This window comes from Tupaia chinensis, unplaced genomic scaffold (assembly GCF_000334495.1).
Source record: "Tupaia chinensis unplaced genomic scaffold, TupChi_1.0 Scaffold000395_1, whole genome shotgun sequence".
In the NCBI taxonomy this organism is placed as follows: domain Eukaryota; kingdom Metazoa; phylum Chordata; class Mammalia; order Scandentia; family Tupaiidae; genus Tupaia; species Tupaia belangeri.
Genome location: NW_006159897.1, coordinates 865,117 through 885,992, shown reverse-complemented (window position 1 = coordinate 885,992; position 20,876 = coordinate 865,117). Strand labels below are relative to the sequence as shown.

Below are 20,876 nucleotides of genomic sequence, written 5' to 3'. Positions count from 1 at the left end.
TCTTTCCCTCCATTCCATGTACCCAAGAGTAACTATTTCTCAGGTAATGATGCCTTCCAATTGCTTAATACTTTAGACTCTCCATAGTGGTCCAGAACATCTGACCTGAAGCCACACTCCCTGCGTTCCAACAATTGCTCTACCAGTTTTTACCTGTGTGACCTTGGACAAGTTACTTTACATCTCTGTGCCTCGGTTTTCTCATCTGTAATGAGGAAGATAAAGATACTCTGCTCTGAGGAGTTCCTAAAAGGATTAAATAAGATTTTATTTATAAGGCCCTTTGAACAATGTCTAACACATAGTAAGCATTATATCAATATAATTTATGCTAACCTAAATATATATGTATTATATATATAGTATATATCATAAATATGTGTGTATCTATATTGGTTATATATAAATGACTATACAAATAAATACACACACGTGCAAACTACACATATGTATTAAGTATGCAATAAAGTTTAAGCTAAATAACCACCCCACGGGACACAAAGTTTGACCTCTACAATAAACCTTTAAGGTGAACAGAGGTGTTAAAAATAACTTTCTCACACCTAGTAATTTGTTGATCCATTCCTGGGGTCTATGTTTTCTAACCTCTGAAAGAAGAGTCAAAAAGTAGACACTATAGGCCCAATGGTAGTGGTGGCATAGGCTGTGGAGCCGTATGGGAAGGCCCAAGGTTCAGATCCTGGGTCAACCTGAACACACCAGGCATGCCTATGGTCACCTGTGATCTTAGCTGACTAAAAAGCTGGACCAAGAGCGAGGGGGAGGATCAAGGCATAGCAAGAACCTGTCAGGGGTCCTTGTCTCCACTCCACTCCTCTTGAAGTAAATCAATAAAAAAAAATTTTTAAGCAGAAACTATAGCCTTAACCCACTGATCTACACATGTAGCTTTCTGATACTTAGTGATTTTTTTTTTTTAGCACTAAGATGTACTACAGGTATTTTAATTATTTTGATTGAAAGTATAAGAATAGTGTCAGACACATTATATGGGCCTGTCAGTAGGAAAGAAAATGCTAACAGTTTCTGTGCGAAAGTTACTGTATAGGATTTCCCAATATCACAAAGAAATCTAGAATATGGGTCACTTTTTTGCTTGCCTTTATTTTTCCTACAATTGAGGAAAGATGGAGAAGGAAAGTTAAATTGAGTGTGTTGAATGAGAATTATGTATGAAGTTTTAGTAGAGAAGAATTCAGACAGGAAAATATGCTGTCGGAGTACATTTAAATAGAAGTATGCCTGTCATGTCGTTTGGTATGCAAAGGCTTGTGTTTGCATTAAGCCGATGGAGAAGCTATTTTCTTTGCAGTATGCATTCAAACTGCACCTTTAAAAAAGACAAAAGCTTTCTTTACTTCTCTGAAGAAAAAAAGAACTGTCTGTTATTTTATTTTAAATACAAAACACATTTGACTTCTGTCAACAGCTTACATTCTAAATAATGCAGTTTGTACTTGAATTCATTATCTGCAATTAGAGTTCCCAAAAAGCTTTTAACGTTTTTCTTCCCAACTTTTAAAATTCATTCATTGTGACTGTTAACATTGTAGAGCATAGTGGAAACCTTAAGTCAAATTAAAAAATGAACAAAGAAATGTCCTTTCTGGAAATTACCATTGAACTAGGTAGCAAACCCTCAGCTATTGTGCTAACCCACATTGTGCTGAGATATTTACAATTTACACCCTTCCCCCCCCTTTTTGGCTAGTATTAAGTCAAATTCAAACGTTTTCCTTTTATCCCAGAGGGGTTAATAAGAAATACCATGCTGACAGTCAGCTCAGTATACTTTTTCTTATGCAAAGACTTCGTTAGCACAAATTACCTGCTTATACTAGTCCTCAGAATCCAAGTAAAGCAAGAGTCAGGCACTCAGGTTGTTTTCTTTGTGTAGCATTTTAAAGAAATATTCCTCAGCTATCCGGAGCTGTCTGGGATGCCTTTTTATCTAAGTGTGATGGGAGTCGTGTGTTCTCATTCCTCATTTCTGCCTTCCTGTCTATTAGCAAGAATACAGATAGCTAAGCAACTCTGTATGTGGGGTGTGTGTGTGTGTGTGTGTGTGTGTGTGTGTGTGTATGTGCTTGAGTTTTTTCACCCTCTCATTTTAAGATGTAACTGGAAGCAGGACTCAAATGGTATGTGGGTTTGCTTTGAGCAGGGAATATAAACAGAGCCAAGCCTAGAAATGCAAGGTGTGTAGTAGATTCATTGACCTCGCTGTTTGCCCAGCTGCAGGGCGACTCCCTTCTCATTTCCCAGCTGCCCAGCTGCTTCCTCATGCTATTTCATTTTTCTTTTAAACTGGAGTAGCCAACCAAACTTCCCCCGGGTGGATTCAATAATTACTGAAAACAGACAACTTTGCAATTACACACTGCTCAGAAAAGGTTGTCACTGCTTTGTAGTTTAGCCCTTCCTTTGTTCTCGTTCCGTAATGTCTTAACGTGATTAGCTAGCCTATATTTTCAAGGAAAGACATCATCAGATTTTGTAAAAATGAGTAAAAGCCCCTTATGGACCCGATGTTTTACACCTCAAAATAGTCATTTGAAGAATGTCTGCTGTTGAACCAGAAGTGCTGATTTTCTACCGTTTTTTTCCCTCTTTAAAGACAAGATCTCTCTCTGTCATGATCCTCCTGCCTCAGCCTCCAGTGTAGCTGGGATTACAGGAGTATGCCACTAGGCCTAGCTTTTTAGTTGGGCCAGGAATCAAACCCGTGCCCCCAGCGTAGCCTCAGCCTGCAGATAGCAGTGTGTAGGCTTCCATCTTTGTTTATAACCTACAGAAACAGCAATTTTATATGAGTCAACCTAAAAAAAAAAAAAAAATATATATATATATATAGGGCCCAGCCAGTGATGTGGTGGATGAAGTGGCTGGATCTCATATGGCTGACTTTGTGGTTTGAGTCCCAGACCCAGGGGTTTGAGAAACACACCACGTCCGTGTGCATGTGGACCAAATTGTTGAGAGGAATCAGAGGAGAAGGAGTTGCAGCATGGCCATCTCCCCTAGGAGGTGCTTTCTCTTTCTCTCCTTCCTTTTCTCTCTAGCAAACACATGTACCCTATAGCAGATTTAAATTTTTAAAAAAACTATTCCAATGGTGCTTCCAGGCCTCTGTTTTAAAACTCATCTTTGCAATAAGAAAAATCAAATCCATTACTTCAAACCATGATGTTAACTTCAACTTCTTAACAACTACACCTTAGTTATAAAGTTGGCTCTGAGCGACTTATGGTTAATTGCAAGTGAAATAAAATCTGTTTTCTATGAATAAGAGTTTGAGATAATTTATGAGAAAGTGCCACCCAAGCTCAGTATTGGGTGCTAAATTCTGGTATGTTCCTTGATACATCAGATACATTGCAGTCATAACACCTTAAATATGCTATTTCTTTTAAGGAGCATGACTGCATTCAAAATACACAGGTTTCAGGACGAGCAGTTAGCGTAATGACTATGTCGCTGAACTCCCATGTAGTTGACCACGTTCGAGTCCTGGACCCAGTGGCTTAAACTCACACTGAGTGCGTGTGCATGCATGCCCAAGATCTGGAGAGGAGGGGAAGAGATTGCGGCGTGGCCATCCCCCCCCGGGGGGGGGGGATTTCTCGCTTTCTGTCTCTTTGTTTCTTTCTGTCTCTCTGGTGAGCTCACGTACCCTGTAGCAAAAACCTCTAAAAAAAAAAAATACACAGGTTTCAGAATTTGCCAAGATGCCCAACTCTGCATATAGTACCATGTTGAGAATATATTGAAAACCTGTGAGTTTTAGGTAAACATCTTGGAAAAATCTAACATGGTTATACTTGGTGTGTCTAAAAACACAGATTATAAACAAATATTACAGGTATTATAAGAATAAATAACTAATATACTTAATACTTCAGAAAATATTTATTAAGCACTTACATTATCTAAGTATTTTGAAAGATAACTCTATAAAAGTAGCTTTGGTTTTTTTCTTTAATTAATTGAATGTAATATTGGCAATATATTTCAAAATTTCAGAAATGTGCACATTCTGGGACCAGCAGATGGCATAATGGTTAAGTCACTGGACACTCACGTAGTTGACCAGGGTTCAAAATTGGTGACTTAAAACTCATGCTGGGTGCATGTACATGCGTACCCAAGATCTTAAGAAGAGAATGGAGGAGAAGGGATTGCAGCGTGGTCATCTCCCCCAAGGAGTGATTTCTTACTTTCCGTTTTTCTATCTCTCCAGTGAGCATGCACACCCTATAGCAAAAATCTCTCTTACAAAAGAAAAAAAGAAATGTGCACATTCTGGGCCAGCCCTGTAGCCTGGGGGTTGGCGAACTAGAGTCTATATGGTCCACCTTGGTTTGAGTCCTGATCCCAGAAGCTTGGAAAACATGCCTGGTACATGTGCACTCGTGCTCAAAATCCAAACAAGATGGAGGAGGAGAGATTGCAGTGTGGCTATACCCCACTGGGGTAAGGCGTGCCTTCTCCCACTCTCTCCCTGTCTGTCTAGTGAGCGGTATACCCTCTGGCAATGTATATGTGTGCACATTCTCTAACCCTGAAATTCTCCTGAAAATGTATCCTAGGAAATATGACACAATTTTGTGCACAAGCGTTTTGTGACAGTAATATAACCAAAAAAATTTAAACTGTATGTTTAATTTTATTTATTTTATTATTATTATTTAATTTTCTATAGCGAATTCACCAGAGAGACAGGGAAAGACAAAGAGAGAGAGAAGGAAAGTAAAAAGCAAGCCACCAGATCCAGGGCTTGAACCACAGTTGGTCATGTAGGAGTCCAGTGCCTAACTACCATGCCACCTACTGGCCCCAACAAAAATATTTAATAATTGAAGGGTCATTATATACTTTTATAATATGCATGGAAACTATATATAAAAATTCGATGTTCTATATATTTCTAAGTTTCACTAAAATATAAATTATATGTATGATTTATTTTCTTTTTTTTTTTTAATTTAGAGAGATTTTTACTATAGGGCATGTGCACTTGCCAGAGAGACAGACAGACAGAAAGTGAGAAATCACCTCTCAGGGAGGATGGCCACACCACAATCCCCTCTTCTCCATTATCCTCTCAGGATTTTGGGAACACGCACACATGCACTTGGCATGAGTTTCAAACTACCAGGTCTGGGACTGAAACTGAGGTCAGCCATGTGGGAATCTAGTGCCTTAACCACTACGCCACGTGCTGGCCCCTATGTGTGACTTCTACGAGAACAGGTGATAGGTGGGCCAGCCTGTTGCACAGTGGTTAAGTGCTATACAGAGGAAGCCAGACCCTACATGGCTGACCAGGATTTGCTTCCCAGCCCCAGTTTTCTGAAAAACACACTGAGTGCATGTATGCATGCCCAGAATCCTGATGGGATGGAAAACTGGAGGAAAAAAGGATTACAGCATGACCCAAATTTTATTGGGTGTTCTCTCCTCACCCGTCCCTGCCCTTCCACACACATGCTCACATATGCCCTAAGGGACATTTGAAAAAGAAGAAATGATAGGATATACATCAAAGGTTTTCAGTACAGCATTATTTTTTTTTTTTCAGAAGTTTTCGCTATAGGGCATGTGTGCTCGCCAGACAGACAGAGAGAGACATAGAGACAGAAAGCGAGAAATCACCCCCCAGAGGGGATGGTCACGCCGCAGTCCCTCCTCCTCCATTCTCCTCTCGGGATCTTGGGCACGCACACACACGCGCCCGGCGTGAGTTTTAAGCCACCAGGTCTGGGACACGAACCCCAGTCGACTACGTGGGAGTCCAGCGACATAGCCATTACGCTAACTGCTGGTTCCCAACATTATTTATAAAGAAAAAAAGGTGAAATAACTTAAAATATTCAACAAGGAATTAGGTAAATGAGTTAGGGCACAGTCATATGAAGAAATATTGTACAGTCCTTAAAATTTGTTTTAGAAAAATATTTAAAGAAACAGGACCGTGTTGTTAAAAAGGATTTGAAAATATAAAATGAAAAAAGACATTTAAAATTGTAAATATATTAGGGGACAGCAGATGGCATAATGATTATGTCACTGGACTCCCACATAGTTGACCATGGTTCAAGTCCCAGACCCAGCAACTTAAAACTCTCACCAGACACATGTGTATGCATGCCCAAGATTCCAAGAGGAGAATGGAGGAGAAGGGACTGCAGCATAGCCATCCCCACTGGGGGGGAGGGGGGTAATTTCTCACTTTCTGTCTGTCTATCTCTCCAGCAAGCAAACATACCCTATAGCAAAAAATCTCTCCTGAAAAAAAAAAAAAGTAAATATAGTATGATCTCAACTTTCAAAAAAATATTTATTTAATTTCATTTATTATTATTTTTTTAAAATTTGTTATAAGGCACATGCATTCGCCAGAGAGAGAGAGATAGAAAGAGGAGAAGTTAGAGCAAGCTGCCAAGTCTGGGACTTGAACCGCTGTCAGCCATGTGAGGGTCCAGTGCCCTATTCACATTACCTGCTGACCTCTGATCCAAACTTTTTTAAAGGGAGAAATAATATATGGGATTTTAAAATAAGTGTGTGTGTGTGTGTGTGTGTGTGTGTGTGCGTGTGCGTGTATCTTGAGCATTAAATGTTACTTTGTGGTCAGGTTTTTGACTAAAACTGTATGGATCACTTAGGTTTTGTATTTTGACCAGCAGATTTTATGCAGTAAAATTCCTTTAGTAAGGACTGTACTAATTTGGAATGTTAGTTGAGCTAAGGTTTATCCACAAATAAATGGTTAATTCTGCAAATTAATAATGCAGAGATTTTAGAGGAACATTTTTAAGCTTAAGCAAACTTTTCAAGCACATTGAAAAGTAAGCATGGGACTCTGTAAACTGTATTTTTATCAAAGCCTGTTTCCTAAGCGCCTTTTCCTGGAATGCGCATGATCATATTTTTGTTTGCTGTATGTAGGTACAGACCATAACTTACCTATTTTGCTAACAATCTGACTTTCCCCTGCCTGTTGGAAGGTGATGTCTTTAGCATGTATGTTATCTAATGGTTCCCATTCACTAGGTTACAAGCAGGCTTTCCTTAACCGTTTGGATCACCTTCTCACAGGTGATGAAAACCTACCACATGTACCATGCAGAGAGCATCAGTGCAGAGAGCAAGCTGAAAGAGGCTGAGAAACAGGAGGAAAAGCAAATTGGGAGGTCGGGCGACCCAGTCTTCCATATTAGACTAGAAGAGAGACATCAGCGGCGAAGCTCTGTAAAGAAAATCGAAAAAATGAAAGAAAAGGTAAGTAAAAATAGGTAACAGAGCCTTTCTATCTTCATTTGAGGAGACAAGACAGTACTGAGAACACTACTGGAATCGCTGATATACACTCATTGTAAATTACTGTGAAATAACATGCACTTCCTCCCGCAGGAATGGAAAATGTTTAAGAAACTTAAAAATCATGTAATAACAGCTGGACATCATTTAGTGGTAAATGCCAAGTATGCAGTACACAATGTGGAGAACTTGAATATTAACAAAGAGATTTCATTGCACATGGGCCCAAAGCCCAAATATATTATTATTCCCTGTAGCTGAGTAATTTTAGTTTGTTATTTAAATCAGATTCCAAATGTACATTTCACAGAGGATGTCAAGGGTCATTTGTATATGTGGAATAAATTGTTTGGATTAATAAAAATTCATGTATGTTTCTGTCTTGTTTAAAAATGACTTTGTTTTCTTTCCCAATGCCTGGATCTTCTTCATTTTCAGAGACAAGCAAAGTATTCAGAAAATAAACTAAAATCAATTAAGGCTCGGAATGAATATCTCCTAACACTTGAAGCAACCAATGCCTCAGTTTTCAAATATTATATTCACGATCTTTCAGATTTAATCGATGTAAGTACTTGAACTATTTGTATTTTTCCATGTGAAGGTGGAATTCACAATAACTTTATCATTGATTGGAAAACAACCATCGTTTATTAAAACAACATTGTTTTATGTATTATTTAGAAAGAACACAAATTTCCAATGTAACTATATTTTATGTTAATATACTATCAATTATAAGATGCACTTGAAAAAGTATACATCCTAAAACCGATGAGAAATAAGTTGTTAGAGTCTATGAAGCTGTGAGTGCCTGGTACGCTCAGCTAGGAAGGGGACTCAGTCATTTTCAAATTGATTCAAAATATATTTATTGGACCTCTACTGTTGTAAGATGCTGAGGTGCTAAAACGTCATATTCAGTCCTTATCCCCTGTAATTTAAAATGAAGAGGACAGATGTTAAGCAAATGATTGTACAAATGATTGCTTTATTATAGTTGCAATTCTGTGATGCAAAATAGAGTGCATATAAACCACTTTTATATAGTCTATACTTTTCTCTCATAGAATATGATATAAAGGAACAGTAATTGGGGCTCATTCAAAACTCTCCAAATACATATCCACTATTACATTTATGCAGTGTTCATTGCCATTATTCCCAACTGTTTTAGTATGCTTTTCTGTCATGAATAGAGTTTTATTTAGCTCACAGTTTTGGATATCCAGTGTCAAAGAACAGCATCTGGTGGTGTTGGTGGGGCCTCTCCGCAGAGTCCCGAGAAGGTGCAGGCCATCACATGGCAAGCTTGTGCATCTGCGTCCCTGTGTCTTTCCTGGTCTCACCTTCTTTCAAGGCTGCCAGGATTCAATCATGGAAGCCTTTCCAATAGGTAAACTTCTCTAATCCCAATCAAGTCCGAGGCCCCAACTTTAAACACCATAGTCAGATTAAGTTCTTATCCTCTTTCATCCTGTCACAACCAAATTTCAACATGAATTTGGGGGCAGGGGACGGAGGGCAGGGTGGAAGGTGTATTAACATCGCCGCACAAAAACAAAGTCTTGCCCTTCCTGGAGTTTATGTATGTGCTTAACCCTTTGCATCATTCATTCCTTCATTCAGATGCAACATACGGAGTAATTACTGCGCTAATATTTTAGGAGACTGAAAACATGAAACAGACAAAAATTACATGTTCAAGAATGCTAATACTTGTAAAGAAGAGACAAAAATTTATAAATGTCTTAAGAAAAGCAGATAAACTGATAGAGGTTTAGAAAGTTATCTGCTGGAACTTAACTTATATGCTATTATACTTTGTACTGATTTGATTCAACACTTTTACTATATTATAAAATTATTTTTATAGGTCATTGTAGCTGTAATAATTTCAACATACAGTAGGTTAAAGCAACTTTATATTTATGGTGAATTTAAGTGTCATCAATTCAACTATTATTTTAGAGCCAGAGTTTGGGATTTTCACAAAACAATTGCTGAGGGAGGCAATTTTTATTTTTGCTCATTTACACGCTGATGTGCTTTTTCTCTTTTTAAGTTTCAAAGCAATTTTACACTATAATATCATAATCTCTTTATACAGAGACATGGGCTAATAAGTAAAAACAGGAAAAACCTTTTTCTCTTTCCATTTGTTACAAACATTTCTATGAAGTAACTAATCATTTGATTATTTTAAATACAAAGGAATTTATTTTCTTTTTACTACTTATTTCTTCCAACACTTGATGAAATAGATTCTGTTAAACTGTTGTTAGATTTCCTGAATAAAACATTCTTATAGGTATTCTTAATTAAAGAATTGATTACCCCTGTTTTCAAATTATGTCTTCTTTTTTAGAGAGAGAAAGATTTTTGCTATAGGGCACATATGCTCGCCAGTGAGAGAAAACAAAAATCACCCCCAAGGGGAGATGGCCACACCACAATCTCCTCTCCTCCATTCTTCTCCTGGGATTTTGGACACGCACACATATGCACCTGGCATGAGTTTCAAGTCACTGGGTCTAGTACTCAAACCACTCTTGGCCATGTGGGAGTCCAGCACCTAAACCACTACGTCACTTGCTGGCCCCGAAACTTAGTTTAAGTGATTGAAAAGTATATGGATTGTATATTAATATATAGAAGAACCATTTTTATGTAAATTCTTTACTTGCTTTTTTGTTAAGGACTTATTTTAGTAGCTATTAGAGTGTTAAGTCAAACCAAAGCCAATTTTAACATAAGGAAAACTCTCCATGTACTGAAAAGTATTTCCTTAACAGCTACAAGGAGCCAAAAGGTACTGAGTATTATTCTTGACAGTGGGGATCTAGCAGTAAAAAAAATAAAGTCCTTTGCTTCTCAAAGCCTATATATGTGTTGGAAGACAGACTGTAAATAAATTTATATACATACTTCTATGTTTAAACATAGACCTACACACACATATGTAAAATAAGTAGTGACGATGCTATGAAGGAAAAACAAAACGTAATTATGGGGGGGGAGTTCTTTTGATGGAATGGTTAGGAAAAAAGTCTGATATCTGAGCAGAAACCTGAGCTGAAGAGCCCATACCACAATCTGGGGAAGAAAATTCTCACTAAGAAGGACTGTCAGGGCAGCTGGTGGCAACATAGTGAAGGTAGCCGAATACCACATGGCTGACTGTGGTTCAAGTCCTAGACTTGGTGACTTGAAAAAACACGTCTCTCTCTCTCTCTCTCTCAACCATTCACCCTGTGGCAAAATTAATGTGAGTAAAATTGGAATTAAATTACAATTTTTTAAAAAAAGTTTTAAGAGGTTTTTGCCATAGGGCACATGTGCTCATTGGAAAGACAGAGAAAAACAGAGAGAGAAAGCAAGTTATCTCCCCGCCACAGGGAATGACCACACTGCAGTCCTTTCTCCTCTATCCTCTTCTCGGGATCTTGGGCATGCAGGCACAGACGCCCAGCATGAGTTTCAGCCACCAGGTCCTGGACTCAAACCACAGTCAACTACGTGAGAGTCCAGCAACATAACCATTACGCCATTTGCTGGTCCCTATAAATATATATTTTAAAAAGAAGAAGGACTGGCAGGGTGAAAGTTGCAGAGACACAGGAGTGTTTTGCAAGCTCAAGATGCTCAAGAAGAGCACAAGAGGTCAGTGTGGCTGGGGCTGCCCGAGTATGGAGGACAAGTCTAGGAGGTGACATTGGGAGAAGTCTGATACACTAGTTGTTGGACAAGAGAGGGATTTAGATTTTGTTCTATGTACGATGGGAAGCCACGAAGGGTTTTGAGCAGGGAAGTGACATCATCTGGTTTACATTTTAACACTCAGTTTGGCAGTCAAGTGGAAAATAACCTGAAGGGGTTTGGAGGACAGAAATGAAAACAGAACTACTTCAAGTCTTTTGTTCCTGTTACAGATGATGCTGGCATGGACTGGTATGGCAATGATAGACTTGTGAGGAGTTGTAGGATTTGAAATATACTAAAGATAGAGTTCATTGGAATTTGATGGAGTGGGTGGAAAAGAGGATTAAAAATGACGACCCACGTCCTGAGAAATGACTTCTAGGTTAACAGTGGTGCCATTCATTGAGCGTTTACTGAGATGGGAACCCCAGGGGAGGGGCAGGCTGAAGTGTGGGAGACATAAATCTGTTCCATCTATTAACACTGAGATAACCTGTTGGTCATCTTTTGAGTCATCAGAAAAGTCATGACGTATTTTTCTGTTTTTCTATGCAAAAAAGTGTGCATAGACAACTCAATATATAGGGAGATAAATCGAGTAGAGGAGCATCCTTGATATTCTTGAGGTGTATAGGACAGCGATAGCATGCCAGGATTAGGAGAGTCGCTACCACTGTCATGGGTATTTATTAAGCTCTATGTGACAGACAGGTTTCTAAACATACTCTCAATCTAATGATACTGACCCTGGAGGGTAAATCCCATTTCCTGTATTTTTAAAATAATAATAGATCCTACTTATTTTAAAAGATTATTTCTTCCATAAGAGGGAGAGGACAGAGATGACTCCTAGTATAGCCTCCATGCTGCAATCCACCCCAGCCTCAGCCAGCTCATGGCCATGTCCCAGTGTGCTCAGAGGGAACCCAGAACATGAAGTTTCCCACACGGGGCCAGTTGTATAACCAGTGCACCACTGTTCGGCCATATGTTCTTCATTTTGTCGATTTTGTTTTTTAAATGAGGTTAAACAAGGCTAGATAGCTTGTCTACAGTTATACAATGATAGGCTTCAAACTCAGACATGTTTAACCTGCTAATCTAATAAACTCTAATCTAAAAAAGTAATAATTAAGTATGCCAAGTGATTTTCTTTTTTGCAATTGTTTCTTTGGACAGGTTTTTGCTATAGGGTGTGTGCACATGCCAGAAAGACAGAAAGAGACAGAAAGACAGAAAGCAAGAAATCACTCCCTGGGGTGGGAGGATGTTGGGGGTAGCCGGGCCGTAATCCTTTCTCCTCTGTTATCCTCTCAGCATCTTGGGCATGCATGCACACACTCCTGCGGTGAGTTTAAGCCAGGACTTGAACCAGGACTTGAACCACGGTCGACTACGTGGGAGTCCAACAACATAGCCATTACACCAACTGCTGGTCCCATGATTATCAGTTTTTTAGATTTAATATGTGAATACTCTTAAATAATGTAACTTAAACATGAATTTTGAAAGAAATGACATGAAATTTGCTCATTGTCATATTGAACTGAAGTTGAGTATTCTCTTCTTAGTGAAAATCATTTTTATGCTCTTTGACTCACTTTTAAGGCAATCAAAGTGTGAATTATGCACATTCTAAAATGGCTGCATATTTTGTAGGAATCCAATTTGCATACATAGTGGTGCTCCTAAAAACTATTATGCTTGACCTTTCCTGGTGAAAAAGAAACAGGTTGATTATTATGTAAAAGTATCTAGAATCCTTTTATGCTTTGTGAATTTATTTAGCAAAATACATTTTATACTGGACTATCTATAATAATGTGAAAAGTTGTTATGCCAGTAGTGAGAAAAAATCAGGACAGCATTTCTAATGCACCGCCTTTTGTATGTGAAATGACATGAAAGGCAATAAATGTGTCATGATTAACCAAGCATTATAAAGAGTCAAAGAATTCGAGTTGAGCCCTTTTGCTATAAACCTCCAGGTTTCCTTTAGCTTCAACGCATGTTAATATCGATCTGTTTCTAACAGAAGTTCCATGAAGGACCATCACGATTAGATCTATTGCTATCACAAGAAAAAGTCATATAAATTTTCCATAGAATTTATTTATTTATTCACAATTTGCCAGAGGATGTGAGCACTCACAGGAGGGTGGTATGGGAAAATACTCCCTACCCCACCACCTGGGGGATGGTCAACCATAACCCCTGCTTCTCCATTTCTCCCTCTTTTCAGGACTCGGAGTGCTCACTACATGTACCTGGTATGTTTCTCAAGGCACCAGGTCCAGGACTCAAAACTTACAGTTGGTTATGTGATATTTAGCCACCTTAACCACCATGCCATCAGCTGGCTGGCCCTCATAGAACTTTTTAAAAATTACTCTTTCATATTCCAGAGGCAGTACATGTATATTATAGAAAACCAGAAAAAATTACAAACAAAAATAGAAGGACCACATTCTTATCACCTGAGATCATAACTGTGAAAATCTAGACCTCTTCTCTATGTCCCCACACACAGCTTTAGACCAGAAAGAGTATGAAATTGTATTTGTATGTAGCTCTTTAACCAGCTTTTATCACACAATGATCATCATCCTTTTATCTCAGTAGATTTTTGTCTGAAAACCAGACTATGTTCTCATTTGTGATCTCCAAAAAATGTTTCATCGCTGATGAGTCTGAATCAGATCCAATTCAGGACCACATATTGTATCTAGAAGATGTGTCTCTGAAGGTCTTTTTTTTTTCTTTCTTTCTCTCTCTCTTGCAAAGCCTTTGGTTATAGAAGCAGCAATTGTCCTTCAGAATGCCTGAGTTTCTGAATTTGTCTGATTATCTCCTTGTCCTGTCATTTAGCCTGTTTGTCCATTGCCTATGTTGAGTTAAACATTTTGCAGTTTAATACATCATAGGTAGTGTTGCTACATCTTGTGTAGGCATCTAACAACATCTATGCAACCTACAAATGTGTTGCTAAAATTACTGGCTCAGAGTGATGTGATTCTGATTCCTCCATCATGTAGTCAAGATTTTCCATATAACAAATTATGGATTTTTTTAAACTTTATTTATTCATTTATTTATTTTTAACTTGACCAGAGAGAGACACACACACAGAGAGAGAGGCAAAGTGAAAAAGGAAGCCACCAGGTCCAGGACTCAAACCATGGTCGGCCATGTGGGAGTGTCCACACCTTAACTACCATGATACCTGCTGGTTCCCAAATTATGGATTTTTTGTTTTAGGTTTTTGTCATAGGGTGTGTGTGCTCACCAGAGGGAGACAGTGAGAGAAAAGGTGAGAAATCACCCTGAGGGGGGGAATAACTATGCCGCAGTCCCTTCTCCTCCATTCTCCTCCTGGAATTTCAGGTATGCACACACACACACACACACACCTGGCATGAGTTTCAAGTCACCAGGTCCAGGACTCAAATCGCAGTCAATCATGTGGGAGTCCAGCACCTTAACCACCACACCACCTGCTGGCCCCAAACTATGGATTTAACTAAGAACTTTTGGGGCCAGCAGAGGACATGGAGGACTCCCACATGGCCAACTGCAGTTTGAGTCCTAGACCCAGCAGCAGCTTGAAAATCATTCAGAGTTTCTGTGCATGCATGCCCCAAAAAATCCCAGGAGAAAGATAGAAGGCCAACATGGCAAACTGCAGTTTGAGTCCTAGACCCAGCAGCAGCTTGAAAATCATTCAGAGTTTCTGTGCATGCATGCCCCAAAAAATCCCAGGAGAAAGATAGAAGAAATTGCTAAGAGGCCATTCCCCAAGGGGATGATTTCTCATTTTCTCTTTCACTGTCTCTTTTTCTCCCTCTGTCCAACAATTGCACACACCCTATGGCAGAAACCATAAAAGAAGCAACTTTTATACTTATTTTACTGGTTTACTTAATATTTAATAAAAATTTTATCATAATAGATATAAATGGAACAAATACTGCACAGTTGACTTTGGGAGGAATGAGACTAATTCTTGGAGCAAAAGTGTACAAAAGTATTGGAGGGCACCTACTAGCTATGTATATTCTTAGTGCCATTGGCATTGGTCAGTGTGCTTCCCTGCAAAGGTTGATAGTTTTTCTGTAAGGGGCCAGATAGTAAATATCTTAGGGTTTGCGAGCCATTTGTTCTCTGTCAGAACTATTCAACTCTAGTGCAACAGCAGCTGTAGATAATAGCAAATGGACATGGCTAGATTGCAGTCATACTTCACTCACCAAATCAAGCCCCGAATCTGACTCACCGCCCATAGCTTGCTGATTCCCGCTTTATAGAATGACTCAAGTGTTAGATAAGCCAGGGTGTCATTTAAAGCAAAAACTGTTAAGTGAGCTTATTGTCTCTTAAGAAAATCCTATGTTAATTTTAGTTTATAGAATAATAATCTTTTAGTTTGGAATCAGATAGGAAATGGAACAAAGAGTTCATTTAAAACACGTAACAAATTGTACTATGTCATTCTGAAGAATACATATGAGTTAGTATAAGAAATGTACTGCAAATGTTGGCCAAAGTAAACTTAATTGGCTTGAGGAAATTAAGGCATAATTGTAGAGGAGCATATATTGCAGTTTTATATATAAGAGGTTTATTACCCATGATCATTATTGTCCCAATATTAAGCACAAACGAGTCTATGACTTACTATCCTGTAAGAATTAGGCTGTGTTACAACCAGAATAAAAATCATATAAGCAGCAATTATTTCTAACGGGATGCTGAGAGTTTCAAGTGATTATGATTTGCTAAAAGATGACTTACAGAAGAGTGCAAGTCTTAATGCTAGGATCATCTGATCTATAATCAAATTCCCCATTCTGTAAATTTGGAATTCTTAAAACAATTGGTTTTAGGATTGTATTACTGGTAAGGCAGCCTTTTCCAGCTCTACACTTTCAAAATACATTCAGAGAAACTCAGTCTTCAACAATAAAATTCTCTTGTGTATTACCAGAACACCTGCCCAGTAATAATAGAGTATTTGTCATCCAATTTCACCCTATAAAAGTTTGCAGCTCACTTTGTTGCTTGAAGGGTAAATCTTTGTTATTATTGTGGACTATTGCCAGGGAATCATCCCCTGCCCTAGCCGGTTTTCTTCATAGCAATATCTGTCACACATATTTTATTGGCCATTTATTCAGAATGAGATTGAAATTAGATTGCATCGTATATCATATGCCATCTTTATTTTATCATTTCTGAATAATCAGCTGTGCTAAAGCTTTTTGCCTTATCTTTTTGTCTCTTGGGACATATGTTTAATTAAAAAGCAACTTATTTGGAGTTCAGAGTTTTCTTAATAAGCTTGTCTTTTCCCCACACATTATTGATATTAAGATTTATCCAGGAAAACTTGCCAAATTGTAATGCTGTATTCCCCATTAGACCTGAACTCTTATTAAGAAGATTATAGAGAAATCAAGTAAAGTGGGCTAGGATATTGTAGTAATTGTGTAAACTGATTAAGGCATATTTCAGGCATGTTTTTAATCCCTTTGTGACAGGAAAAGCATTTAAAAACTGAAATGAGGGCAGGTGGTGTGGTGGTTAAGGGGCTGGACTCCCACTTGGCCAAATATGGTTTGCATCCTGAACCTGGTAGCTTGCTTTCTCACTTTCTATCTCTCTCTATCTCTCTGTCTGTCTCGGGTGAGTGTACATGCTCTATAGCAAATAATAATAATAATTAATAAAATTAAGTAGTTCTTTATAAAAGAAAAAACTGGGGCCAACAGGTGGCATGGTGGTTAAAGCACTGGGCTCCCACATGGCTGACAATGGTTCAAGTCCCAGACCTGACAGCTTTCTCTCTCTCTCTTTCTGTCTGGTCAAATTAAAAGATAATGATAATGAATAAAAGAAAACTTTAAAAAGCTATTTTAAAAAAGAAAAAATAAATGAAATGAGTCGGATGACACGAGTAGTTGGCTCTGCAGTGGCCCTGCTGTGTGGACCTTTGCTTACGGGAAACCACACCTGCCTGGCTCCTCCTGTATTGTGGACTGTTCTTTCTCATTGCTCAGTTTCCAGGGCTCGCTTGTCCTTCTTGTGTGGACCTCTGAATGTTGAAAGTCAACACGACTTTGTATCTTCATTTGCCCTTACTGTCATCATCTATCCTCCACCCAAGTCACTTTCTTCTTACCTATTTGTCTTACCTCAGAAAATGGCACTTTCCACCCACTTGCCCAAGCTAAAAACCCAGGTCTCTCATTCCACACGTAAAAATGTATCAGCAGATCTTAACATCCTGCATGTTCCAGACCTCACCACTCCTCACTTCCGGCACTCTCAGCCTCCTGAACAAAGGCTCTTCTCTGGTCTGCAGTATTACAATAGCTGCCTAAGATGTCTCTCAGAGTCCACTAAAACCTTCCAAAAGTCTGCCTTCTTCCCAAGCAACCAGAGGATTGAAAAATAGAAACCAGATGTGTTGGCCCCTATTTAAAACTATCCAGAGGCCTTACTGTCCTTAAAATAAAATTCGCACTGTTCTCCAAGACAGTCTATGAACTGGCACCCACCTGCCATTCAGTGGCATCTCCTACAACTTTCTCCTTCATTACTATGCCTCAAGTATGGCCTTCTTTTTTTCTTTTTTAATTATAGTTTCTTTCTTTCTTCCAAAGAAAGACAGAGAAAGAAACACCCCAACAAGGTGTTCACATGATCTACCCCAAGTCTCTGCTCGCCCAAATCGTGGGTTCCCATGTACCTGACACGCTCAGGGAAGATGCAGGAAGCAGACTCAGGACCACTCCCAGTGGGTCCCGTAGCATTTCCACTGTGCCACCACATGGCCCTCATTGGCAATTTTCTGTTCCTCAAACCCACAGAGCTTTTTCATATCTGAGTCCTTCACACTTTTTGTCTAGAATACTCTGTCTTCCAAAGCTTTGCAAGACTAATTTCTTCTTTTCATTCATGTTGCACATCGGCTGCCCTGCGTGAGAGAGCAACAACCTTCCTCCTAACACTCCCCACTCCTAGGGCCCTTTACTTTATCCATGGCATTTATCATATGGCCTATATTTTTTTAAGAATCATTTTATTTAACTTGATTTATTTATTTTTAATTTTGACCGGAGAGGGACCGAGTGAAAGAGAGAGAGAGAGGGAAAGTGAGAAAGCAAGGACTCGAACCACGGTTGGCCATGTGGGAGTCCAGCACCCTTAACCACCACACTGGCCCCATCTGGCCTATATTTATTTGGGCTTGTTTTGTTCATTCTGTCTTTTCTCATAATTTAATCAGGCAGGTTACAGATGTTTGGCCTGGGAAAAATAAGTTTAGTAGCAGCTCCCCTGAAGGAAATGGTTCTTCAGCAGGGGAGGTGTTAGACAACAAATGACTATTCAGCCTACCCATTGGCTCAGGCATATGCAGCCTCATTTCTCCCGTTTCCTACTTTGTAGCTGTTCCTATCACACAGATGTACCATTTTGACCTATTCATTGGCCAAGAGAATGTGCAAAACTCTGTATTTGCTGAATGCTTGGGTACAATTGTTAAAACAGCAGCAAAAAATTAAATTGTCCACTCTCATGGCCCATCAGGAACCCAGATATAAAAACAGGTGGGTAAAAATTGCCTGTAGAAGTTTGGACACCTGGCTCAGTGCTGAGCAATGCCTCTTTCTCACAAAACATGTTTGTGTTTCTATGGTGAAGTACTGAACAGAGAGGAAATTAGTGAAGGACAAAGTTAACTGGGAGAAATCTACTTTTTTCATTTGACTGCTAGTGTAAGAGCTCTGAATTTACCTGTTTATGACCCTTTGAAAGACATTCATAGTCACGTGAAAGCTGTCTGTTTTCATAATTCAGTTTGCTTTTCAGAAGATTCAAAATAAGGACAGTTTTTACCCAATATCCATAGCACTGGATAAAAGACTAAAGTGAAGAAGTTAAGGTAGAATCCTTCTGCAGAAAAGAACACTTTCTCTCTTGTCCATTCTCGTGACAACAGCTTAATTCTGGAATCTTATGAGAGCTTGGGACTGTCCTCTGAGCACTTCCAGGGTTGCCCATGCAAATGGGCTATTCCTTTTCGGGAAACATGAACATCAGACGTATTCCCCATGTAGTTCCTTTATGGTAACTTTCATCTTGGGAGCAGCCATCTGCTCCCACTAGGGCTTCTCATGTCACAGTTTATGCAAATAATAGTAATTTTTAAAAAAGATATCCCACTGAATAGTTGTGACCCAGTTTTACTTAACATTATACCTACCACGTATATTGCACGTATATTGCAGGCAATTCAGCATTTAGGACAAGATGAAGTGTTTGTCATCTACCTCAATACTTGGATTTCATTTTTTTAATACTATTTGCAATCCTTTTGCCTAAGGAAATTATGATAATTTAGACTGATACCTAATGGAATCTATCTTGGCAGCTCTTCAGATTTTTTTTTAAATACATCCTTATGTTTCCAACGGCCTTTCCTTCCCGTTTTAATTCATAAATGTATGTATCTGTTCAGAGTTTTTCATCCATCAGAACAGCTCTGTATTGTTTCAATGAAATATTTGATTGGCTTCTTATGTATTTTCATCATTAAATGCACTTGGGTTATAACTCAGCTCTTTGTGCAGAAGCTGGCTTTTCATATTGCCATTAATAATTCATAAGCTCTATAGAATTACTTTAGACCTTTTTAACCAAATATCTTGAATCTTAACATATCCAGTGTCATTTTTAGCTTCTAGTTTAGAAAACAGATAATTCTGTGACTAACCTGGCTCTCCCAGGAGACCTTGAATAAAATTTTTTTTCCCATTTCTTGTTTCTTTTTAAGATGCTTAAAAAACTGAAAATGCAGAAATGCTACATATCAGTATTAACAAAATCTTGCCAACAAAGTGACCGTATAGACTGGCAAGCACCCTAGGGGTCAAGGAAAGACATTTTTTTCATGAGAATTCTATCATGAAAACCTCCTAAGTGGAGCCAGCTAGGTGGCATGCTGGTTAAAGCAGCTGGATCTCACAAGGCTGATTATGAGGTTCAAGTCCTGGTTAGTGGCTTGAAAAGCACACCAGGTGCATGTGTGTGCATGCCCAATGTCCTGAGAGGAGAATGGAGGAGAGGGGATTTTGGCATGGTCATCCTCCCTGGGGACTAATTTCTCACTTTGTCTCTCTCCCTCTCTCCAGTGAGCACATACACACTATAGCAAATTTAAAAACAAAAACCTCCTAAGTGTAGCACTTTAAGTCCAGAAGACACCTGGGAAGATTCCTAGTTCCTACTAAGCCACCTGCATGTTCCTTCAGCCCATCAGGAAGCCACAGTGAAGCCAGGCCTGTCGCCGGGTCCAGACCTACAGAATCTTCCTGGCAGCACAGCCTACAGAAACATGCTCAGATGCCTCTGTAACCCTGACATTTATCCCCCTAAAGAGGCCAGACTTAGAAATTTGAGGAGTGCATGTTTAAGTCTGAGAATAAAGAAAACAGTATTTTTCAGAGCACCAAGTCAACTGGGTAGTTGGAGCTTAATTTCTTTCTCCTCTTTTCTTCTTTCTTTCGAGTTGTAAGAGCTTTGGCTTTTGAGGGGGGAAAGGACCTTTCTCTGGGTTCTTTCCTGTCAATTAAAAACTTTTATTAAGTCCTAATGCAATCTGTACTTACAAAATAAAGCAGCTTGTCTCATCTGCTTCATCACAATCACAAGAATCTATCTTTCAGAATACTGGGTTGTTTTTAAGTCCTAGTACCTCTTTTTTTTTTTTTTTTTTGTAGGGTTTTTTTTTTTTTTTTTCTTTTTCCACCCCGTGTGCCCTCCCTATA

General features: G+C 38.9%; 1 protein-coding gene across 2 annotated transcripts in view; it reads left to right on the top strand.

Moving 5' to 3' along the window:
- The window catches only part of SRGAP1 (SLIT-ROBO Rho GTPase activating protein 1), a 353,136-nt gene that overhangs the window by 240,663 nt on the left and 91,597 nt on the right, over positions 1 to 20,876 (top strand). For both annotated transcript variants that reach the window (XM_006154138.3, XM_006154137.3), the window contains exons 5-6: positions 7,123 to 7,305; positions 7,783 to 7,911. In XM_006154138.3, the coding sequence (XP_006154200.1) occupies positions 7,123 to 7,305; positions 7,783 to 7,911 (312 nt within the window). The remainder of the gene's footprint in view (positions 1 to 7,122; positions 7,306 to 7,782; positions 7,912 to 20,876) is intronic.